Raw genomic sequence first — 18246 nt, 5'->3', positions numbered from 1 at the left:
TGCTGGTGGCACATAAGAGCGCCGTGCTGCAAGAGACTGGCGAACCACTAATTGCATACTAAGCTATATCGCAAAACGTTTCCACTCGTCGACTGTATGCCGGAGTTTGACCGAATCCTGCATGTATCCAAATAATATCACATCGATTACAATGATGAAGAGAGAGCGGTCCTGATACAAGAAAAACTGGCAAGACACAAAACCAATGAAGGACCGAGAAGATGTGCGAACGATCTGCCTTTCAATATCTTTAAACGATCGGCAATAGCTATCAGCACCGAGATATTTATGTCTTTGTGAAGTGTCTCCATTAACAATATCATTGCACATGACTCGGCATTACGTCTACGCAGCAAGGATGCCCACGAAGGAAATAAAAGGTCCTCCAAGGCGTCGAATATAAATACTGACGAAAGTTGACGAGTCATCTAAGAATCAGTTGTGGGTATTGCAGTGGCTCCTGGTCTTCAAAGGCTCAAACCTCCTTTACCCATGAATAAGGAGGCAACGAACTGCAACGGAGATCCAGATGGCCGATAATGGTTGGCATTGCCCGGGACGGTCAAACTTAAGGGGGAATAGTAAACAAGTTACCCTCGCGCTGAGCTAGCAGGTGATGTGTTGTGATATACTGTCGCTCGCTTCCAATGCGAGAGCAGCATTATCACGTATGCTAAGTCGGCTGGCCGACTACACTTGGTAGCTTATGCTCATTTCTTTATCTCTCTCTCTCTCTCCCTTAGCATAATCTCCCTTCATAGCATAGTTTAAGTATACTTATTTTTGTAACCTAGTTTTAGTTGTACTTGGCACGTAAAGCAAGCAGAAGCTTGAAATAAACTTCTACACCAGCTATAGCTGATATTCTTATTTATTGTTGCTAAGCCACAAGGCTAGTAACTGGTACCCAGATACCCAACCTAATCTTCATTTCCTTGCTCCACAACTGGAGCGGCTTCGACAGTGGATACCCCGGCAACTCCCTTGCAGGAGCTGGCAAGTTGGTCCATACCCTGACTGGAGTCGGACAGCAGCCGTGACGAAAAGGTCCCCTGGCAGCACATTATATGTAGAAGCTTTACTTACACATATGCTCCCGCCACGCATTCACACAGGATCGTGGTACAGCCATACACATATAACTTATCTTGCCTCTTCGGGGCTAATTTTTTTCATCAAACGTACGATCAAATTCTTCATCTTTTTCTGCAAGTATTTGTGTATTCGGTAAAGACCGTAAATGTTCGTGTGCATAATTATGCCGTTTACTAGTTAACGACTTTAGTTTATATCTATCTCCCTCCAAAACTTCAATAATTTTAAGTGGCCGCTTAAATCTGGGATCTAGCTTCGTTTGATCGTTCCGATCAAGGTTTTCTTTGGCTTGCGCTCTAATTTTGTCCCTATCTATTACCTCCTCTTCTTCGGTAATAGGCAACAAACCGAATGGCATTGCCCTGCCGATCATTAATTCCAAAAGACTTACTTTAGTTACACGGTTAATCGTACTGTTAATAGCTAACTGGACTTCTAATAGCGCATCTTGCCGGGAGCGCCGGCTTATTTCGACCGCTGTAAGCACACTTTTAAGCGTACACATTACGCGTTCGACTTGCTGGCGCCGGTGGCAATCAAATGAAGGTTAATTTTCTGGGAAGAGCAAAACTCGCGGAATCCGGAACTGGCAAAAGACCGACCCTGATCGGCAATCCCACGCTTTGGCAAACCAAACAACGAGACAACAGATTTCATTGCTCTCTCACAGTTTTCCGTACCTAAGCTCAAAGTGTGATACAAATATACGAAGTAAGCTATAACTAAGTATAAGCGTCTATAATAACAATGACATACTCCTTTTGTCATTCTTGCCACTCAATTTCCCTGTAATATCGATATGCAGAGTATGCTAAGGTATATCTATTTTCGGAATCGGATGGAGTTCTGCCTGCACTTTACCTTTAGAGCCTTTTGATATTTTGCATGTAATGCAATTTTCTACGAAACGCCTTACATATTTTGACATGAGGGCAAACCAATAGTGCGCATAAACTTTATCTAATATCTTCTCCCAACCTAAGTACATCACACCTTCGTGTACGTGGTTTATTACAGCCCATCTGTAAGCTCTGGGTATTACGGGCAGACAACGTGTTCTTTCGTTGCGTTGGATTTCTCGATGAAGCATACCTTTTCTCAACTCATAAGTTTTTAGTAAATCTTCCTCTAATTCGTCGTTACGTAGCTTTTCGATTATATCAGAAACTTCTGTATCTCGCTGTTGTTCGGCGAGTAGCCAGTTGTCGGAGACCTCGGTTAAATTTATGCGCTTCTCGACTACCTTTTCTAATTGGGAATCTTTTTCGGCGAGTAGAGGATTCCGAGACAGAAAATCAGCATGAGCCACTCTCTTCCCTTTCCCATACTCAAGCCGAAACTGAAAAGCCTGCAAGTACCCCCACCACCGGTGTAACCTCGGCGTCAATGTTGTCTTGGAACGGCTCGCCCTCAATGAATCGCAGTCCGTAAAAACCACAAATTCGAGTACCTGCAAATAATGCCTGAAATTTTTAACAGCGTTCACCACTGCAAGAGTTTCTAACTCGTATGGATGTTATTTGGACTCTACTGGAGTTGTGCATTTAATATAATACTCGATTACATACGGCTTTTTATCTATTCGGTGCATCAAAATGGCACCATAACCAACCATACTTGCATTTGTATCCAACTTGACAGGGTGTTTGGGATCGAAGATGGTCAATACTGGAGAACTAGTCAAAATTTCTATTATTTTCTGTCTAGTTGCTCATGTTCGTTTTTCCAGGTAAGTTCCTTGCTTTTTTGAGAAGTTAGTAAAATGGTTTTAATAACTCTGAAAATTTTGGTCCAAACTGCCGGAAGTAGGAAGCCAATCCTATGAACTGCCTTAACTGCGGTACCGTCTGAGGAGGTGGTAGTTCCACAAGTGCTTTTATTTTGCGACCATTTCATACCCTAGGTAATTTATTAGGATTTTAAGGACTTTATCTAATCTTTCCATTGCCTGATTTTTCGTTTCTGCAACTATCAAAACGTCGTCAGTGTTAACAATAGCATAGGTAGGGCTAATGGTCCCAAAGCATTAATTATTGAACGTTGAAACACCGAAGGCGCGTTTTTTTAATACAAATGGCATGGCGAGAAATTCATACTGCTAGTTCCGTACGTTCGACCAAGTCCGGGTGAACTGGAATTTGATAAAGCCATTAGCCATGTCTAAGCAAGAAATGAAACTAGCTCCCCTCATACGGGCAATTTGGTCAGCTATAAGTGGTAACGGGTATTTTTCTGTCACCGTATTTTTGTTTAGTTCCCTGTAGTCTACTCATAAACGATCTGAACCGTTCTTCTTCTTGACCAGCATCATCGTACTAGCAAATGGGGAACTACTAGGGCGCATAACTTTTGCGCCTTTTTCTCTTTACCAAGTCTATATGGGCGACGCTGAACAGTCTTATGTGGATCATTGGACCGTATGCTGAGGAGCCCTGTTGCCACTCGTGTGTGTGGAATGACCACTATAAATGATTTTCAATATTTTCCCAATATTTCACTTCACTTTTTCTTATCAAACTCACTTAAATCTTTATTAAAATCAAAAGGGTTTTCCAGATTTGATTCATACGACAGCGCTTGTACCATTTTAGGCTTATAAATAACAAATTTATTTTCTTCAATTACAACTCCGAAGCCTTGACTTAAAATATCTCGTCCAATAAGAATATCAAAATTCATAAAAGTATCCATAATAACGTGAAACAAATTTTCAAGAGAATGTTCGTATATATTAACATTACAAATTATCTGTACTGTGCTCCTCACCGGTTTGTTTCCGATGCCCCTCAAAACCACAATGCTAGACTGACGCTTTCCTTGTAACTTCGCTGCTACACTTTCCTTTACAAGAGAACATTCAGCGCCAGAATCAAAACAAAATGGAATTGACTCACCAAATTTTTTCAAAATCCCTTTGGTTCTATGGCCACCAAGTTCACTCTTTTGTTTACCTCGACTTCCATATTCGGTTAAATTCTCTCCTGGATTTGGACGCCCATTATATGTTCATCAACGTCGCTGCCGGGGTCTCGATACCAACGAATCGTTGCACAAACAATTCCTGGAATTGCGGTCATGCCGCTGAAACAAATTTGCGCCAACCACTGAGAAGCACTCCTCGCATAGCTTTGCTGAGTGCCATGACGAGAGCAATGCAACTGTATTGCACCACGCATTTGCATCCGCGCCCGCACTAGAAGGGTCAAATTTCGGCAATGATATGGAATTCGTTTTGACTTCCGTTAATGGAACTCTAGGTGTGTTCATTGATTTCACAAGTTCCAATAAGGCACGATTTTGAGCTTCTAATGAAGCTATACGATACGAGTAGAGCAAGAGAGATCTCACTCTCTCAACGAGAAGGAATTCCTAGAATTCATGTTTTACCAGGAACCAATGTCTTACCAGGAACCAGCTGCATATAATAAAAGCTGTCTTTCTAATGCAGGTAGTATATAAGTCGGAACGAGTCGGATTGGACGACTATTGCATATAGCTCCCATAGGAACAATTGAATTACGGTATAAATTTCATAAGAATCGTACGATTATAACATTAAACTCCAATGGAAACAAATAAAACTATTAATATGAAATTTTTTTTTTAAATTAAAAAAATAAATGTAACTTTTCTGTTTTGTAATTTTTTTTTAAAGTTATTTTTGAATTATTAAAAATTTGACAGTTTAGAATCACATTTTTAATATTATTAAAATCGGAAAATGATATAATATAGCTGTCTTAGGAACTATCGAATTATTGAGCCACAAATCATCATAGCTTTAATGTTTTTAAACATATACGCAACTAAATCATAATTTTAATGTTGTCAAGAATATTTAATTTTTGCATTAGCTGCAATGGTTTCTGAACTTCGGCTGGCCGATAGGTGCTTCCTTTCTTCTTTTGAAATGCTTTATTGCATATGTGCATTTTTTGTAATTTGTTAAAGCCATCCCATATCATAATTCTCTCGGTTGAATTAGAGCTTCTTTTTTTACTCATTTTTATGACAGCCCACAGAAGAGCCGCTGTAGACGTCTTTTGATATCGATAGTCTAGTGCAGGGGTGCCCAAACTCTTCTTATGGCTGAGCAAACACCAATACCAATGCAATAAAACACAAAAAAACACAAAAACACAAAGAGTGCGAGAACACATCGCCGCCCCCCAAACCTCAGCGACTCGGACAAATGGTCATTAACCCAAACACTGGATGCTGAGTTTGGCAACCAACGGAAGTTAGCACAACCAACACTTAACAGCTATGTGAAACCACAAACAAACCAACACATCAGATACGCCAAACCTGCCAACTTTGCAGATTCTCATTTTTCACTCGGATCTGCTAGATATGCAAATTCCCAATCATACCATTTCCATTCCCATATATTCCATTGTATTCCACAAGTTACTCTTTAGTTTTTAGAAGAATAAAGATTCATTATAAATTTGACCGAAGTCAAAGGAGGTTCTCATTTATTAAATTTAATTATAACAAATACACCGAAAATACCTATTGGACTCAACTCACAGTATACCAAAGCACTGGAAGCACCCATTGGACTCGACCCTCAGTATACCTAGATACTGTATTTGGCGCAGCCGGATTCGGACCATGAGATCGCAAAATGCTCTAGCTCTTGATCATACTATACCTGTAAGATAGGTAAGTGAACAAATGGTGGCGAAATTAAGAGAAAAAAAGAAAAAGAGGAAAAAAGTAGGAAAAATGAAACAAATAAATTGTTTAAAAATGTAAAAAAAAGAAGAAGTGAAAAGTGAAGAACAAAAGTCACGCAAGTGTACAAGTGTTAGTGTTCACAGGAGTTGCGGCCGAATATGTGCACATCAAACGCTGATAAAGTCCCGGTGCTTTCGCATTCTTGAGAAAAATAACAAATTCATAAAATCGCATATAACCAAATGCAAAGAAAAACTTTCAATTATACAGATTGATAAGGCACAGGGACTAGTAATCAATAAATACACAAGAAAATTTTTATACATAAATTGTAAAATATTTACAATTGTTATGTTATGTGCACATAACATCAAACGCTGATAAGGCACCGGGACCTCGTAATCAATAAAAATACATTTTTTTTAACATAAACTGTAAAATATTTACAACTGTTAAAATTCGTGATAAGGCACCGGGATCACGTAGCTGAAATACAAACTTGTTTTTTTTTTTTGTTTCTCTCTTTCCCCTTTACCTGAGCTGAAACTGCTACATCAGCAGTTTTTGCTTGATGTGGCTTTGCGAGCAAATAAGTCTCCCCAACTGTACACTAAGCTGGAAATTGGATTTAAGCAATTACGTCAATATACCTCGATCACGTCTTTCTTATAGTTGCCATATGTTCACTTGCCTATATTAAGTTATATCACCAAATTTTAAACAAATCACTAACTCTATATATATATATATATATACATTACAGTCAACACTAAGTAAAACGACACACAAAAACACGAAAACACACAACAAATTATTGCAGCAAGTAACATCTACACAATTACTGAACATATTAATAATAAGATATAAACATATTAAGATAACATCTTTATAAAGGGCTCTAATAACTATTGCTGAGCTGGAAGGTCATTTCGTTGCAATCGGGTCCGGTTGGAAACCCTGGCTAAGCCCCTGGCGAGCTTAGTTTGGTGTGGTAGGACGCTTTTTGTTTCGATATTTCATCTTTTACGGGTAGAATGCCAAGATCTCTGTGGATGTTGTTCCGAACATACCAAGGTGCCCCAGTGATAGTACTCAGGATTTTTGATTGTGCTCGCTGGATAATATCGATGTTACTGCTGCTCGCGTTTCCCCACAATTGGGAGCCGTAAGTCCAGACTGGCTTAAGCGTTGAATTGTAGAGCAGGACCTTGAAGTCTAGGCAGAGGGGGGAGCGAGCGTTTATGAGCCAATGAAGGCTATTGGGTTTTAGTTTTAGATGAATTTTCCTAGCTTCGATATGTCTCCGCCATGTAAGTCTCCTGTCTAGGTGTACGCCAAGGTACGTTACATCGTCAGTTTGTGGAAGTGGCGTGTTATTCAGAGTTACTCTGTTAAGAGTAAACGTTATGTGTTTACACTTTTGCGCATTTATTTTTATACGCCAGTCTGATAACCACCTCTCCACTACCACAAGATGATCAGCTAGTAGTGCTGTTGCCTGAATTGGGCATTTGGACCGACTTAGGATCGCGGTATCGTCTGCGAATGTAGAAGTAGTTGGCCGCTTTTTTGTTTTTAATTGACTTTTGCAACTTTGTTTGGTTGAAACAGAATTGGCGCCGTCTCAATTCCAATTTGAATAGACGGCGACGGTAGTGTGAATGAGTTATTTGCAGCGTTTGGCTGAAAAACATTTCGAAGGTGTAAAGCAAATGTACAAGCTCTGTCTCTGTCGCTTCTGGCCCAGCTGCCTGAAGATTCTCTTATGGGAGTTACTGTTTCGGCCGGCGCACTTAGATTTGGGTGGGCCCTCCACAAGGGATGCTTGGTGCTGGTGGGTGAAAGTTTCTCAATGTACTGGTCCTGGTAAGTCTGCGACCAGCTTCCTTAAGGCTATGTTTTGAGGATGGCGATCTGCTGGTTTGCCAAGCACAAAACAAGTTGTTCCAGTGCATCGGCATAGCAGTCGATGTCCTCCTTGATGTTGAGCTGTAGAGTTAGTTCAATGTGGAAACTAACGTACTTTTTGAACTTCAGCCAGTTCGTTCGATGCGACGTCAGCCTGCAAGGGTGCTCGATTAGTTCCAGGTTTTGAAGAAAAGTTATTAGCACTGGTGAGTAGTCCGATGATAGATCCAAAAGCGATTTTGCAGATATTAGATTGCGAGGAATATTTTTTGTCACAGCAAAATCAATTAAATCAGGTAGTTTCCTAGGATCTGTAGGCCAGTATGTAGGACTGCCTGGTGAAACGTAGTCCAGTTTGTTGCATGTTTTGATGAGTGCAATATATAGTGGCCTTCCTTTGGGGGTCACAAGGCGGGATCCCCAGTGTGTGTGCTTGGCGTTGTAATCACCTGCTGCTATAAATCGCTCTCCAAGTGAAATGTAGAAGTCCATGAATTGGTCTTCGGGGACTATATAGCGGGGTGGGCAGTAGACAGCGGCAATGGCAAGGTTGCAGTTTCCCAATTGTAATTTTATCGATGTAGCTTGCAAATAATTTTTTGCAAACCGTTGGTGAAAGTGGTGTTTGATGCGGTCTCTTATTAGGATGCCGGTTGCGCCATGTGCTTTACCATCTGGATGATCGGTGCCGTAGAACGGGTATCCCCGTATTTGACAGTTATATTTGCTGGTGAGATGCGTTTCTGCCAGCAACATAACGTCGATGTGGTTTTCGTTCAGAAATTTAGTTATTTTAGGTATATGCCGTGAAACACCGTTGGCGTTCCACAGAGTTATTCGAAGGCTAGGCATCATTTATTTGGACTGCTGAGCTGCAAGCATTTGTAACAAGATATTTTGGTTTTGCATTAGAGTTTGCATGGTGGTTTTCATGAAGGACCTAAATTTCATCATATTTTGTTGCAAAGTTATCATCATAGTTTCCAAGTTACTTTGTGGCTGCCCCATGGCCTGCTGTATGGAATCGATTTTCGGCTCTATGTGAGCTGTGCCTGATCTTAGAGCACTGGTGTAGGAAATGCTGTTGGTGGTAATTGAAGGGCCAAATGATGACCTGGCTGCTTTTCGAAGAAAACTTCGGGTGTCGTTTGTGATTTCATGAAGATTTTCTGGCTCGTTGCTCGCTCGTTGCATACGACTTTTCATCTCCTTGTAGACTGGACAGCCTCTGTAGTTTGCTGTGTGGTTTCCTTGGCAGTTTACACACTTTTAAGTGAGAGAGTCTTCCTTGTTGGCAGGGCAGGGTTCGGAGCCGTGGCAGTTTCCACAAGCAAACCAGGGTGCAGTAAGCCCTGGTGTGTCCGTATTCACGGAAATTTGTGCATTGCACTGGCCCGTTCCGTTTGTGCGGCTCTTCTACTGTGATCCTACGGTGCAGGAGGTACTGCAGCTTGTAGATCGGATGCACTGCGATTTTTTTTCAAAGTTCTGCTGTCTGGCTCCAGCTCGACCTTGAAAAGTGGTTGCGGCTCTTGTTTTTGTTCATAATATTTATAACATGTTTTGCGTAAAAACCGATTCCTTTTAAAGCCTCTATAATTTCGGAAGGGGTCACATCGGGTTCTATTCCCTTGAGCACAACTTGTAAGCCTTTGCAACTTTTCAGCTGGTACGTGTAGTAATTCTTTTTGACATCGTTTAAGTACTTCGACACTGCTCGGAAATCATCTTCGGTTTTGGTTTGAACTTTGGTTTCGCTTATATTCCCTTTCATAAGCGGAATGACATGAAAGTTATCTTTTCCGACAAGCTCAACTATTTTGTTGACTAGGACGTTGGAGATCTTCTCCCGAACAAAGATAGGTGGTGGCTTAAGTTTCTTTGGGGCTAGTTCTTCAGACTCTGTTTCAGGCTCCGCCAGAATGGAAAATCTATTTTCATTTAATGGACCGAGATTTTCAGGGCCTTTGTTGGTACGGTTTATTTTGGGCATATTGCCGTCCGATTTTTTTGGGGGTGTTAGCTTGCGCTTGGAAATATTAATGTAGCGATCCATGCCTGTCTGCATGGCCGAACCCGCTTGCGGAATTGTCATTTCACCTACCGTAGCTTTGTTTTTGCCGTTTGACCCGATTTTTGCACTTAGTTGTGTTGTTGCTTTACACGCGACAGAGACCGTTGTGGTTGACGTAGTAGTTACTGTTGTGAAAAGTAGTGCGGGAGAGGAAGAACTAGCTCTCTGGTTTTCGGCGGTCAGTAAACTTGCACTTTCTTGCACTTCCGGTTCTAGAGTATTACTCGTGAAAGAGAAATAAGCATTGTTACGGGCCAAGGAGAGACGACGTTTGTCTTACTCTCTCTGAGCTTTTTCACGGGCTTCGTCTTGTTGTTTTTGGCGTTGAATGCGCTGATCCACGTTCTTACTCATTTCTTTATTGTTAGTGCGTAAAGATTAATTAATTAATTAATTAAAACTTTAGTTTACGATATGCGAATTAGCATCGCGAATCGCAAAACCTCGCGTTTATAAATTTTTTCGACGTTTTCGACTGAGTAACTAGTTGTTTTTCCGGAGCGTTAAGAATACACGTCCACACGCGACCGGAGCTTTTTTTTTAACGAAAAAAGATAGCGCAGCTTGTAGAAGAATAGGTTTAAGAAGTAAGTAACCCCATCGTGAATCATTCAGACTATGGTAACGCATCGGGTTCCATCAGCCCCACAGTTAGCAACTCGTTGACTATCGTCAACATAACTTTAAGTCCGAAAGATATATTAGCGTTTGTATAACATTGGCCAACTTACGAGGGTCCCTCTGACAACCAGGAAACCTTAATTATTAGCGTTGAGGAAGTACTAATACTCATTAATCATACTCATTAACCTTACCAAGCGGACTCTCCATTCATAAATTATTCTTCGCAATAGCAAAATTGAGAGGCCAACTGATATCATTGACTAACGACTCAAGCCGAGGTGGCTAGAACACCACGGAAAAACACGCCCTTTACTCCGACATCCGCCTCAATGCATTGTAAGGATGCTCTCTGGCCGGGGTACAGATCTCAGTCAGATACAGAAGTCTTTACAAATCACCGGAACACCAGACTAGAGAGTTTCATTCAACGAGTGAATAAGTCGTTTGGGGGGTCACGCCGAAGGTTCTCATGGACGTCGGGAGAGAGAATGATGTCGGAGTTGCTCCGGAGTAAAAAATCCACCGGGCTGGACAAGGCCAAGCCGGGCAAACGATTTCACGAGAGAGGGAACGGTGGGTGATATCACTGGTCTCTTTCGCGATTGGGGCGCACAATTCGTGTTCTGCGTGTTGGAGTTCAAAAATCCACCGAGCTGGACCTTCGGGCGAGGCCAAGCCGGGACACTATTACGCGAGAGTTGGACCTGTGGGTGACGTCACTGATTGGTATGATTGGCCAGTCGGGAATGGTGTCCGCGCCCAAGTCAAATGCACTACGAGGAGGAAAGCTAGGGTACTAGACCAGACGGGCCGGGTGTCCGCGTACAGGTCGCATGCACTACGAGGAGGGAAGCTAGGGTACTAGACCAAACGGGCCGGGTGTCCGCGTACAAGTCACAAATACTACGGGGAGGGAAGCTAGGGTACTAGACCAGACGGGCCGGATGTTTACGTACAGGTCACATATCTACGGGGAGGGAAGTTTGCATAACAGTAAGTCGAACGCAACTCACTTACCCCTTTTTATTTCCATCGACGAGAGCTCCCATTATGGTATGCTGGGTTTGGAAAATTAATTATACACATATGCATAAATATATATATATTAGTGCAAATTCGCTTAGCATTATTAATAAATTGTTGAAATAATTTATATAAAAAAAAACGAGTTTTATAGTGCCGAAATTGAAATAATTAGTAATAAAGTAATTGTTATTTGTGCACGGGTTGATATGTTAGTGCTGGTCCCGACGAGTTTGCACAGATCGCTTGTACATCCGGAGGAGATTCAGAATCAACATAATGAGGCCATTAATGTCCATTAATGAGGCAAAAAACATTGTAGACTTTAGTGATGTCCGTATTGTCGGATGCCTTTAAGGTTGTATATCCCACGGTATATAAAAAGTGTTTTTCTATCGGGTTCCAAATTAGATCACTTGGATAGGTCCTCCGCGTTTACTGTTTTCGCGTTAGTGGACCTAACGCGGTTCCGCGGTCGTTTCTGTTTCGACCCCCGATTCTCAATTAATTTGGACTGTCTTCTCGATCCTAAAATGGGAGATCTTTTACACCGGTGGTATTGCTTCCGGGTGTTCCCCCGTTTTCTGGCTTAATGGCCCAATTCTGGATTCTGATAAGATTCGTATTAATTGCTGCTCACACCCATTGCTTGCTGTATGTTCTTGTGAATTGCTTACTCTGACCAATTCGTTGCTGGTTACTGTATTGGCCAATTTCGGTGTTTCGCCACCTGCACTCCACAGTGTCTTCTGTATCTGGTTATTTTATTTGTTATTTTTTTGTTTTTATTTCTTACCCCGCCTTAGCCCGCTCCCGTAACACGCTCGAGGGTCGTCGATTCTGATTCAGCATGGAATGCACTCGCAAAAAAAACTCGAGGAGCGATTGTAATTATGTTGTTATTGCCCTAACGTGTGGCCTCGACCCATACTCTGGGATTTAGGAGTCTCACGCTCTATTGTCTGAGATAGCCGGGTTATTGTTATCATTAATTTGCCCTCAAAATAAAAAGAAAATGGTCAGGTGAAAACGAATGTTTATACCGTCATCATACAGAAAATAAAGACGACAACGGGCCGACCCCGGCAAGACGGCATTTATCAATATAAAAGAAAATATAATTTATATATATATTATATATTATATATTATTTATATATATATATATATTTTTTTTAAATTGACGGTAGTCTGGAGGCCTCATATTCTTCTTCCGATTAATTTATGATCTTGTTAATGTGCCGCGGGCGCGACCTCTTGTCCTTCAACCATTTTTCGACACGTATTCCTTCTCTCTTAAGCTTGGCTAGTGTAGATATGCATTACGCCAACAAATAGGCTCCCATTTGAAAACTTAGGATCTCCTTCAATATCTCCACAAGGTTTGATTCTGGAATCTTATTTCTTAGTTTAAACTGCAAATTGTGCATTGCAGAAATATAATCCTCCAAACTCTCGGTATATCCCTGTCGTCGTTCCATTCACTCTTTTATGGTGACATAGTCGTTCTCAGATGTCAATAAGGCTCTGGTCATTGCCCGGGTTAAAGAGTGGTACCCAACATAATGGTCGTCTGCTTTGTGTTCGAGCATTTGCCAATACCATTTGCTGGCGGATCCAGTGAGTAGAAAGTGAAATTCTCGGAATACCTGTTCATCTGTATACCCATACAGGGCCTGATATTTCCCATCCCTTGTTGCTGTTTCGTCTCCCAGAGTCATTCTGATTATGCTGGTCCAGAGAATTAAGTCCTGGCGGCGGTGCTGACCCCGGAACTCCTGTTTCGGTGTTAAGTTGACTCTCATAGCGGCTTGAAGGTGCCGGCCGAGTAGTTCTTTTTTTGCGGGCGTGTCTCCGGTTGTTTGTGAGAAACCTGATTGTTATTCACTTATTTCTGCTATTTTTGTTTGTAGATTAATTATTTGGGTATTTAATTCCGTCATTTGGGTTGCGACTGTAGCCCTTTACTCGTTGCCTTGCATGATAAGCGCAAACATCATTCGCTCCAGCCTGCTTTCTGACTCCGAATGCCGCGATCGTGCCCCTGTTTTAGGTAACACGCTGGACCTTCCTTGTGGCGGTCCTAAGTAACAGTTTTCACCCCCTGCAGCTCCCGACGACTCCTCCATAGTGGAACTGTGGAAATCTGCCAGGCTTTCTAATTTATCTAGCTTGCTGCCAAAGCTGACCAACTGTTGTCTTTCCTGTGCCTGTTGATCGCTAGCTGTCACGGTTTGCCTTGCTCTTCAGGCCTGTCTTGCGGCTAAGGTTGAAGCCCTTGCAGTCCTAGTAGGCGGTATTGTCAACGTTACCTTCTTCCTCTTCCCTGCCATTTACAATTAAAAATCAATCAACCTTGATAGTGGCACACGTCAGAAAAATATACAATTAAAAATATTTGAGGTAAATCTTCAAATAACCAATTTGAAGGACAACGACATTGAGCCAAGACGCCACTCAAAAAGACTGGACAACTATATGTGTGTGTTCGTTCACTTTTTATGCTGCTTGATTCCTTTTGCATACAACAGCAGTTTTATCTGACAATTATATTATGAACAATATACAGACATTTTTAAACAGGGTTTGCTAGCACTGTAAGTTATTTATGGGTCAAGAAACCGTTCGAAATTAAGCCCCCAAAAAATTATAACAAAAGGGAATTCTATGATAGGATTCAACTGGTCTCCACCGGAGACACCAGTTCCCCGTAGAAGGAACTTCCCGAAACCCCCTCCCTCCCAGTCGTCGGAAACATTCAGTCCTCCCGCCCTTGTATTGGTGGAATCCGTACAGACTCGAACTTCTCGAGCGACCTGGTTCTTGCATGGTTCAAACGGATAGCGTCGGCTTGTACGGATCTGGTCTGTTCGCCACCTCCCCCCACTTGGTCAATCGGTTTCCTCTGGACTCGAACCTCTCGAGCAACTTGGTCCTTGCCTGATTCAAGCGGATAGCGTCGGCCAGGGAAAACCAAAAAAAAAAAATAAAGTTTGTTCCCTACAAAAACTAAGTCGGTCTTGCACGTGATTTGATAATGTTATATAAGGACAATACAATTTTCAATTAAAACGCATTAAATATTTCAATTAATAAAAACAAAGACAAATGATTTTACAAGATATTGAAAAGACTCATAAAGTCGCACGGCTATTCTGAGACAAAGTTCCGATTGAGCGGCCTTCTCAATTCTGACTGCCGCTGAAGTTGGGGACTTTATATGTACAAAAAAAAAAATAAATTAAATATGCCTGCTAAGAGGAATTTTAAGTGTCGACACAAATTATTTTTTATCTTTGTTCAGCAAAATTGAAAATTTTGTCTGGCATGTAATTTTTCAGATATTCCGATTTTGAAATCGTAACCTTTAATACGTAAAACAAACAAAAAATCCTCAGATGTTAAAAGTCCTAGTTCTAAGGATGCGAAGAATCCTGCGTTGTTCTGCGTTCTGTTACGTCGGTGTATTAGTGCCCAGTGCAAAGGACTTCAGGCCGAGGAAGTTGCGTACTGGGTAGGCACACTGGGTGCCGGCTCAGCTAGCCGGACGGGGTGGGTTCTTTGGAAACCACTCCCTCCCCTACATAGCAAGAATAATTTTATCGTGCCTTAGGAAAAAGATAGAGCTCGTTCAGTTCGTTTTTTCGTTTGTCGTCGCTGCCCAAAAGCTTTTCAAGTAGCTATCTCAAGCGCTTGACCGAATTTCGATCGGCAGCGTGTGGCTGTTTTACCCTGCCCCTTCATACGTTCCGTATGCCGATGGATCGCTGCCGGCCACTGCAATGCGATGACGTCAGTCGAAAGTTACGACATTATTCTTGACCCGAGTTTTTCCATTTGCGCCAGCTCCTCCTTTTATAGACGTTTACCAAAACATTATTGACTTCTGCTTCACATTATAATTTATTGAACAGATTGTTCATTTAACAAGAAAGGAAGCAAACTTCGGCGTGCCGAACTTCATATACCCTTGCAGCTATTTCAAAAACTTAATACTCTTGAAAACGTTAAAATTATGATTTACTTGCGTGTATGTTTAAAAACATTGAAGCTATGATGATTTTCAGCTTAAATATTCGATAGTTCCTATGACAGCTATACTATTGTTCCTATGGGAGCTAAATTCTAAAGTCGTCCGATTTTGATGAAATTTAGAACGTAATTCTGAAATATTTAACCATTACTTTATTTTGAAGCACTAAAAAACAAAATTAAAAAACACCAAAGTTATAATTTTTTTTTGTTTATTTTTATGACTGTTCCTATGGGAGCTATTTGCTATAGTCGTCCGGTTTTGATGAAATTTAAATCGTAGTTCTGAAATAATTAACCAATACTATGTGTCGAAGAACTAAAAAAAAAATTAAAAAATAGAAAAGTTATAATTTTTTTAAATTTATTTTTCCGATTGTTCCTATGGGAGCTATATGCTATAGTCGTCCGATCCGGCTCGTTCCGAATTATATACTACCTGCAATAGAAAGACAACTTTTGGGAAAGTTTCATGCAGATAGCTTTAAAACTGAGAGACTAGTTTGCGTAGAAGCGGACGGACAGACGGACATGGCTAGATCGACTCTCCTTGTGATGCTGATCAAGAATATATATACTTTATAGGGTCGGAGATGTCTCCTTCACTGCGTTGCAAACTTCCGACTGAAACTATAATACCCTCTGCAAGGGTATAATAAGGTGCACATTTAATTGATAAATGAAAGTGTAAATTTAAGTGCCAAATTAATTAAATTGAGAAATATTCTAAGCGGTATATATAAAATTTGTATTAAGAATAAATATAAATTATAGAATAATAAATTAAGTATGTATTTTATAATTTTATTTATTTCCATACGCCCGTAAGGGCATAGGTATTTTATACAGAGTTAATTCTCTGGAGTACACTTTTTGACTAAACTAAAGAACCTATCCAACTGCAGCTTGAGGCCTTTGCCTAGCTGAAGCGCTGTCGCCAAGGTGCCGGGTCAGCGTTTTGTCCCTGCCCGTGGCGATCACTCGCTCCGCGAGTGCTCTGGTCTGACTCCGGGCACTTGCACCCGGAACGCGCGGTCAGCGGTTTCTTAGCTTCGCGTGCAGGCCACCGGATATGGTCTGCAACGTCATTCATTAGGTTTTTAAAGGAGAAATCGCCTTTGAAAAGCAGCATTTAACTGAGCCGATTAATGGTAGCCTAGCGGCTAGGTTGCCTGACCAGAAATCTGAGCAGTAAATCTGAGCAGCACGAGTTCGAATCCCCCATCTCGAGATTATTTTCTCATTTGATGAAAAAGGGAAATCACTCACGTGACTTAATGTGCTTAGCTAAGACAAAAACTTAAGGAAGTTATCTAAAATGATAACAACTTTTTATTGCTAATACATAAAATTAAACAATTTCTGAATATATAGTATCAGATTCTAAATCAACTCTGAAAATATATGATTGTGTTGATTTTTTTAACAAGTCTCGTCCAAGCTGACGAAACAGTCATTACTTTTGACGTTCATTCTTTGAGTGCGAACATAGCCCAGTGTTACAATGTCCAACTCCCGCGCGGAAGGCCTGGGTTCGATTCTCTCCGACGACCAAATAAAAATGTGAGTTTTTTTCAAGTTTTGGTATTATTTGTGCATTACAATGTTCTAATGTGAATTTTAAAAATCATGTTTATCTTTATCATCTTCTCCCCCCTAGTTAAAGTTTAAATTAAATTGCATGTGTGTTAGCTAGCGGGGTTTTCTTCTCGTCGCGTGCACGTCGAAACTTGTCAGTGTGTGTATGTCGCCGACTGCAATTTCATACAAATACTGTTCGTGTCGCGACGCGTCCTCTGGCAAAACTCTGACAAATTATCTTATTTTTAAGAAATATATTTTTGGCTTTAAGAAATATTTTTTCTTGTTTCAAGAAATATTTTTTCCAAATTTACGAAATATTTTTTCTTGATTTAAGAAATAATATTTCTAGACTTAAGAAATTTTATTACTTGGTTTAAGAAAGGAATCACCATTAATTTAAGAAAGAAATTTTCTTCAAATGAAGGCGACTCGCCTTTGGCAAAAATTTAAAGGCGATTTTACTAGATTTTAAGAAGAAATTTCTATGAGTGTAGGACTCCCAGATGACAATTTCGTTGTCTTCCATCGGGATGTAGTCTGCGTTCGTGTAGTCATTAAGTTTTACTGTCGCGTCCGTCTTGACAGCCGTAAGTACAAAAACTAAGACGAATTTTCCTAACCTAGAAAAATATAAAAATAATAGAAAAAGGGGTTCAGTAATCTCGCGAAGATGGTTAGCGTAGATTGTCCTTGTGGACCACCCTCCCCTCAATTTGGACCGTGGTCCCCAGGTCTGCTTCAATGATTTTTTCCGAACATAGTGGCAAGAGTTTGTTTCCTATGCGTTTGTTTGCTTTTAAGAAAACTTTTTCACCAGCTTGATAGCCCTTTTGGGTCCTATCTTTGTTTAGCTGGTCAAGGGATTTTTCTTAAGCCTGTTGGATTCTCTTACTAATTCTCCTTTCGAAATCCGCGGGTTTTGAGTGAACAATCTCTATGGGTTTTTTGTTGGTTACCGAGTGGATAGAATTGTTGTATTTGTTAATTGCCAAAAGAATTAGTTCTGTCGTATCGTTTAAGTTGCCCTCTATTTTCAAGCATCTAGCTATGAAACGTTTCTACTTCACCGTTTTAGGTGCTATGTAGTGGCGGGGCGTTGGTGATATTGAAATGATTCATGAGTATCGATTTAATTGTTTCGGAGTTGAACGATCTTTCGTTATCACAATAAATTGTTTTGATTTTTGGGAAGAAATTTATTATGTGTAGTATAGGGGATTTTAC

At 40.8% G+C, this 18246-nt stretch overlaps 1 protein-coding gene across 2 annotated transcripts in view; it reads right to left on the bottom strand.

Moving 5' to 3' along the window:
* The window catches only part of LOC128263953 (meiosis regulator and mRNA stability factor 1-like), a 518128-nt gene that overhangs the window by 435845 nt on the left and 64037 nt on the right, over positions 1-18246 (bottom strand). The window contains exon 1 of one of the 2 annotated variants that reach the window (XM_052999231.1): positions 5629-5671. The exons of the other annotated variant lie outside the window; for it this stretch is intronic. Coding sequence (XP_052855191.1) covers positions 5629-5656 — 28 coding nt within the window. The 5' untranslated portion in view covers positions 5657-5671. Of the gene's footprint in view, positions 1-5628; positions 5672-18246 lie in introns of those variants that run through there. 2 annotated transcript variants of the gene reach the window in all.

Source organism: Drosophila gunungcola, unplaced genomic scaffold, assembly GCF_025200985.1.
Source record: "Drosophila gunungcola strain Sukarami unplaced genomic scaffold, Dgunungcola_SK_2 000033F, whole genome shotgun sequence".
NCBI lineage: Eukaryota > Metazoa > Arthropoda > Insecta > Diptera > Drosophilidae > Drosophila > Drosophila gunungcola.
Note: the sequence above shows the minus strand (reverse complement) of the source record. Positions and strands in the feature narration are given on the sequence as shown.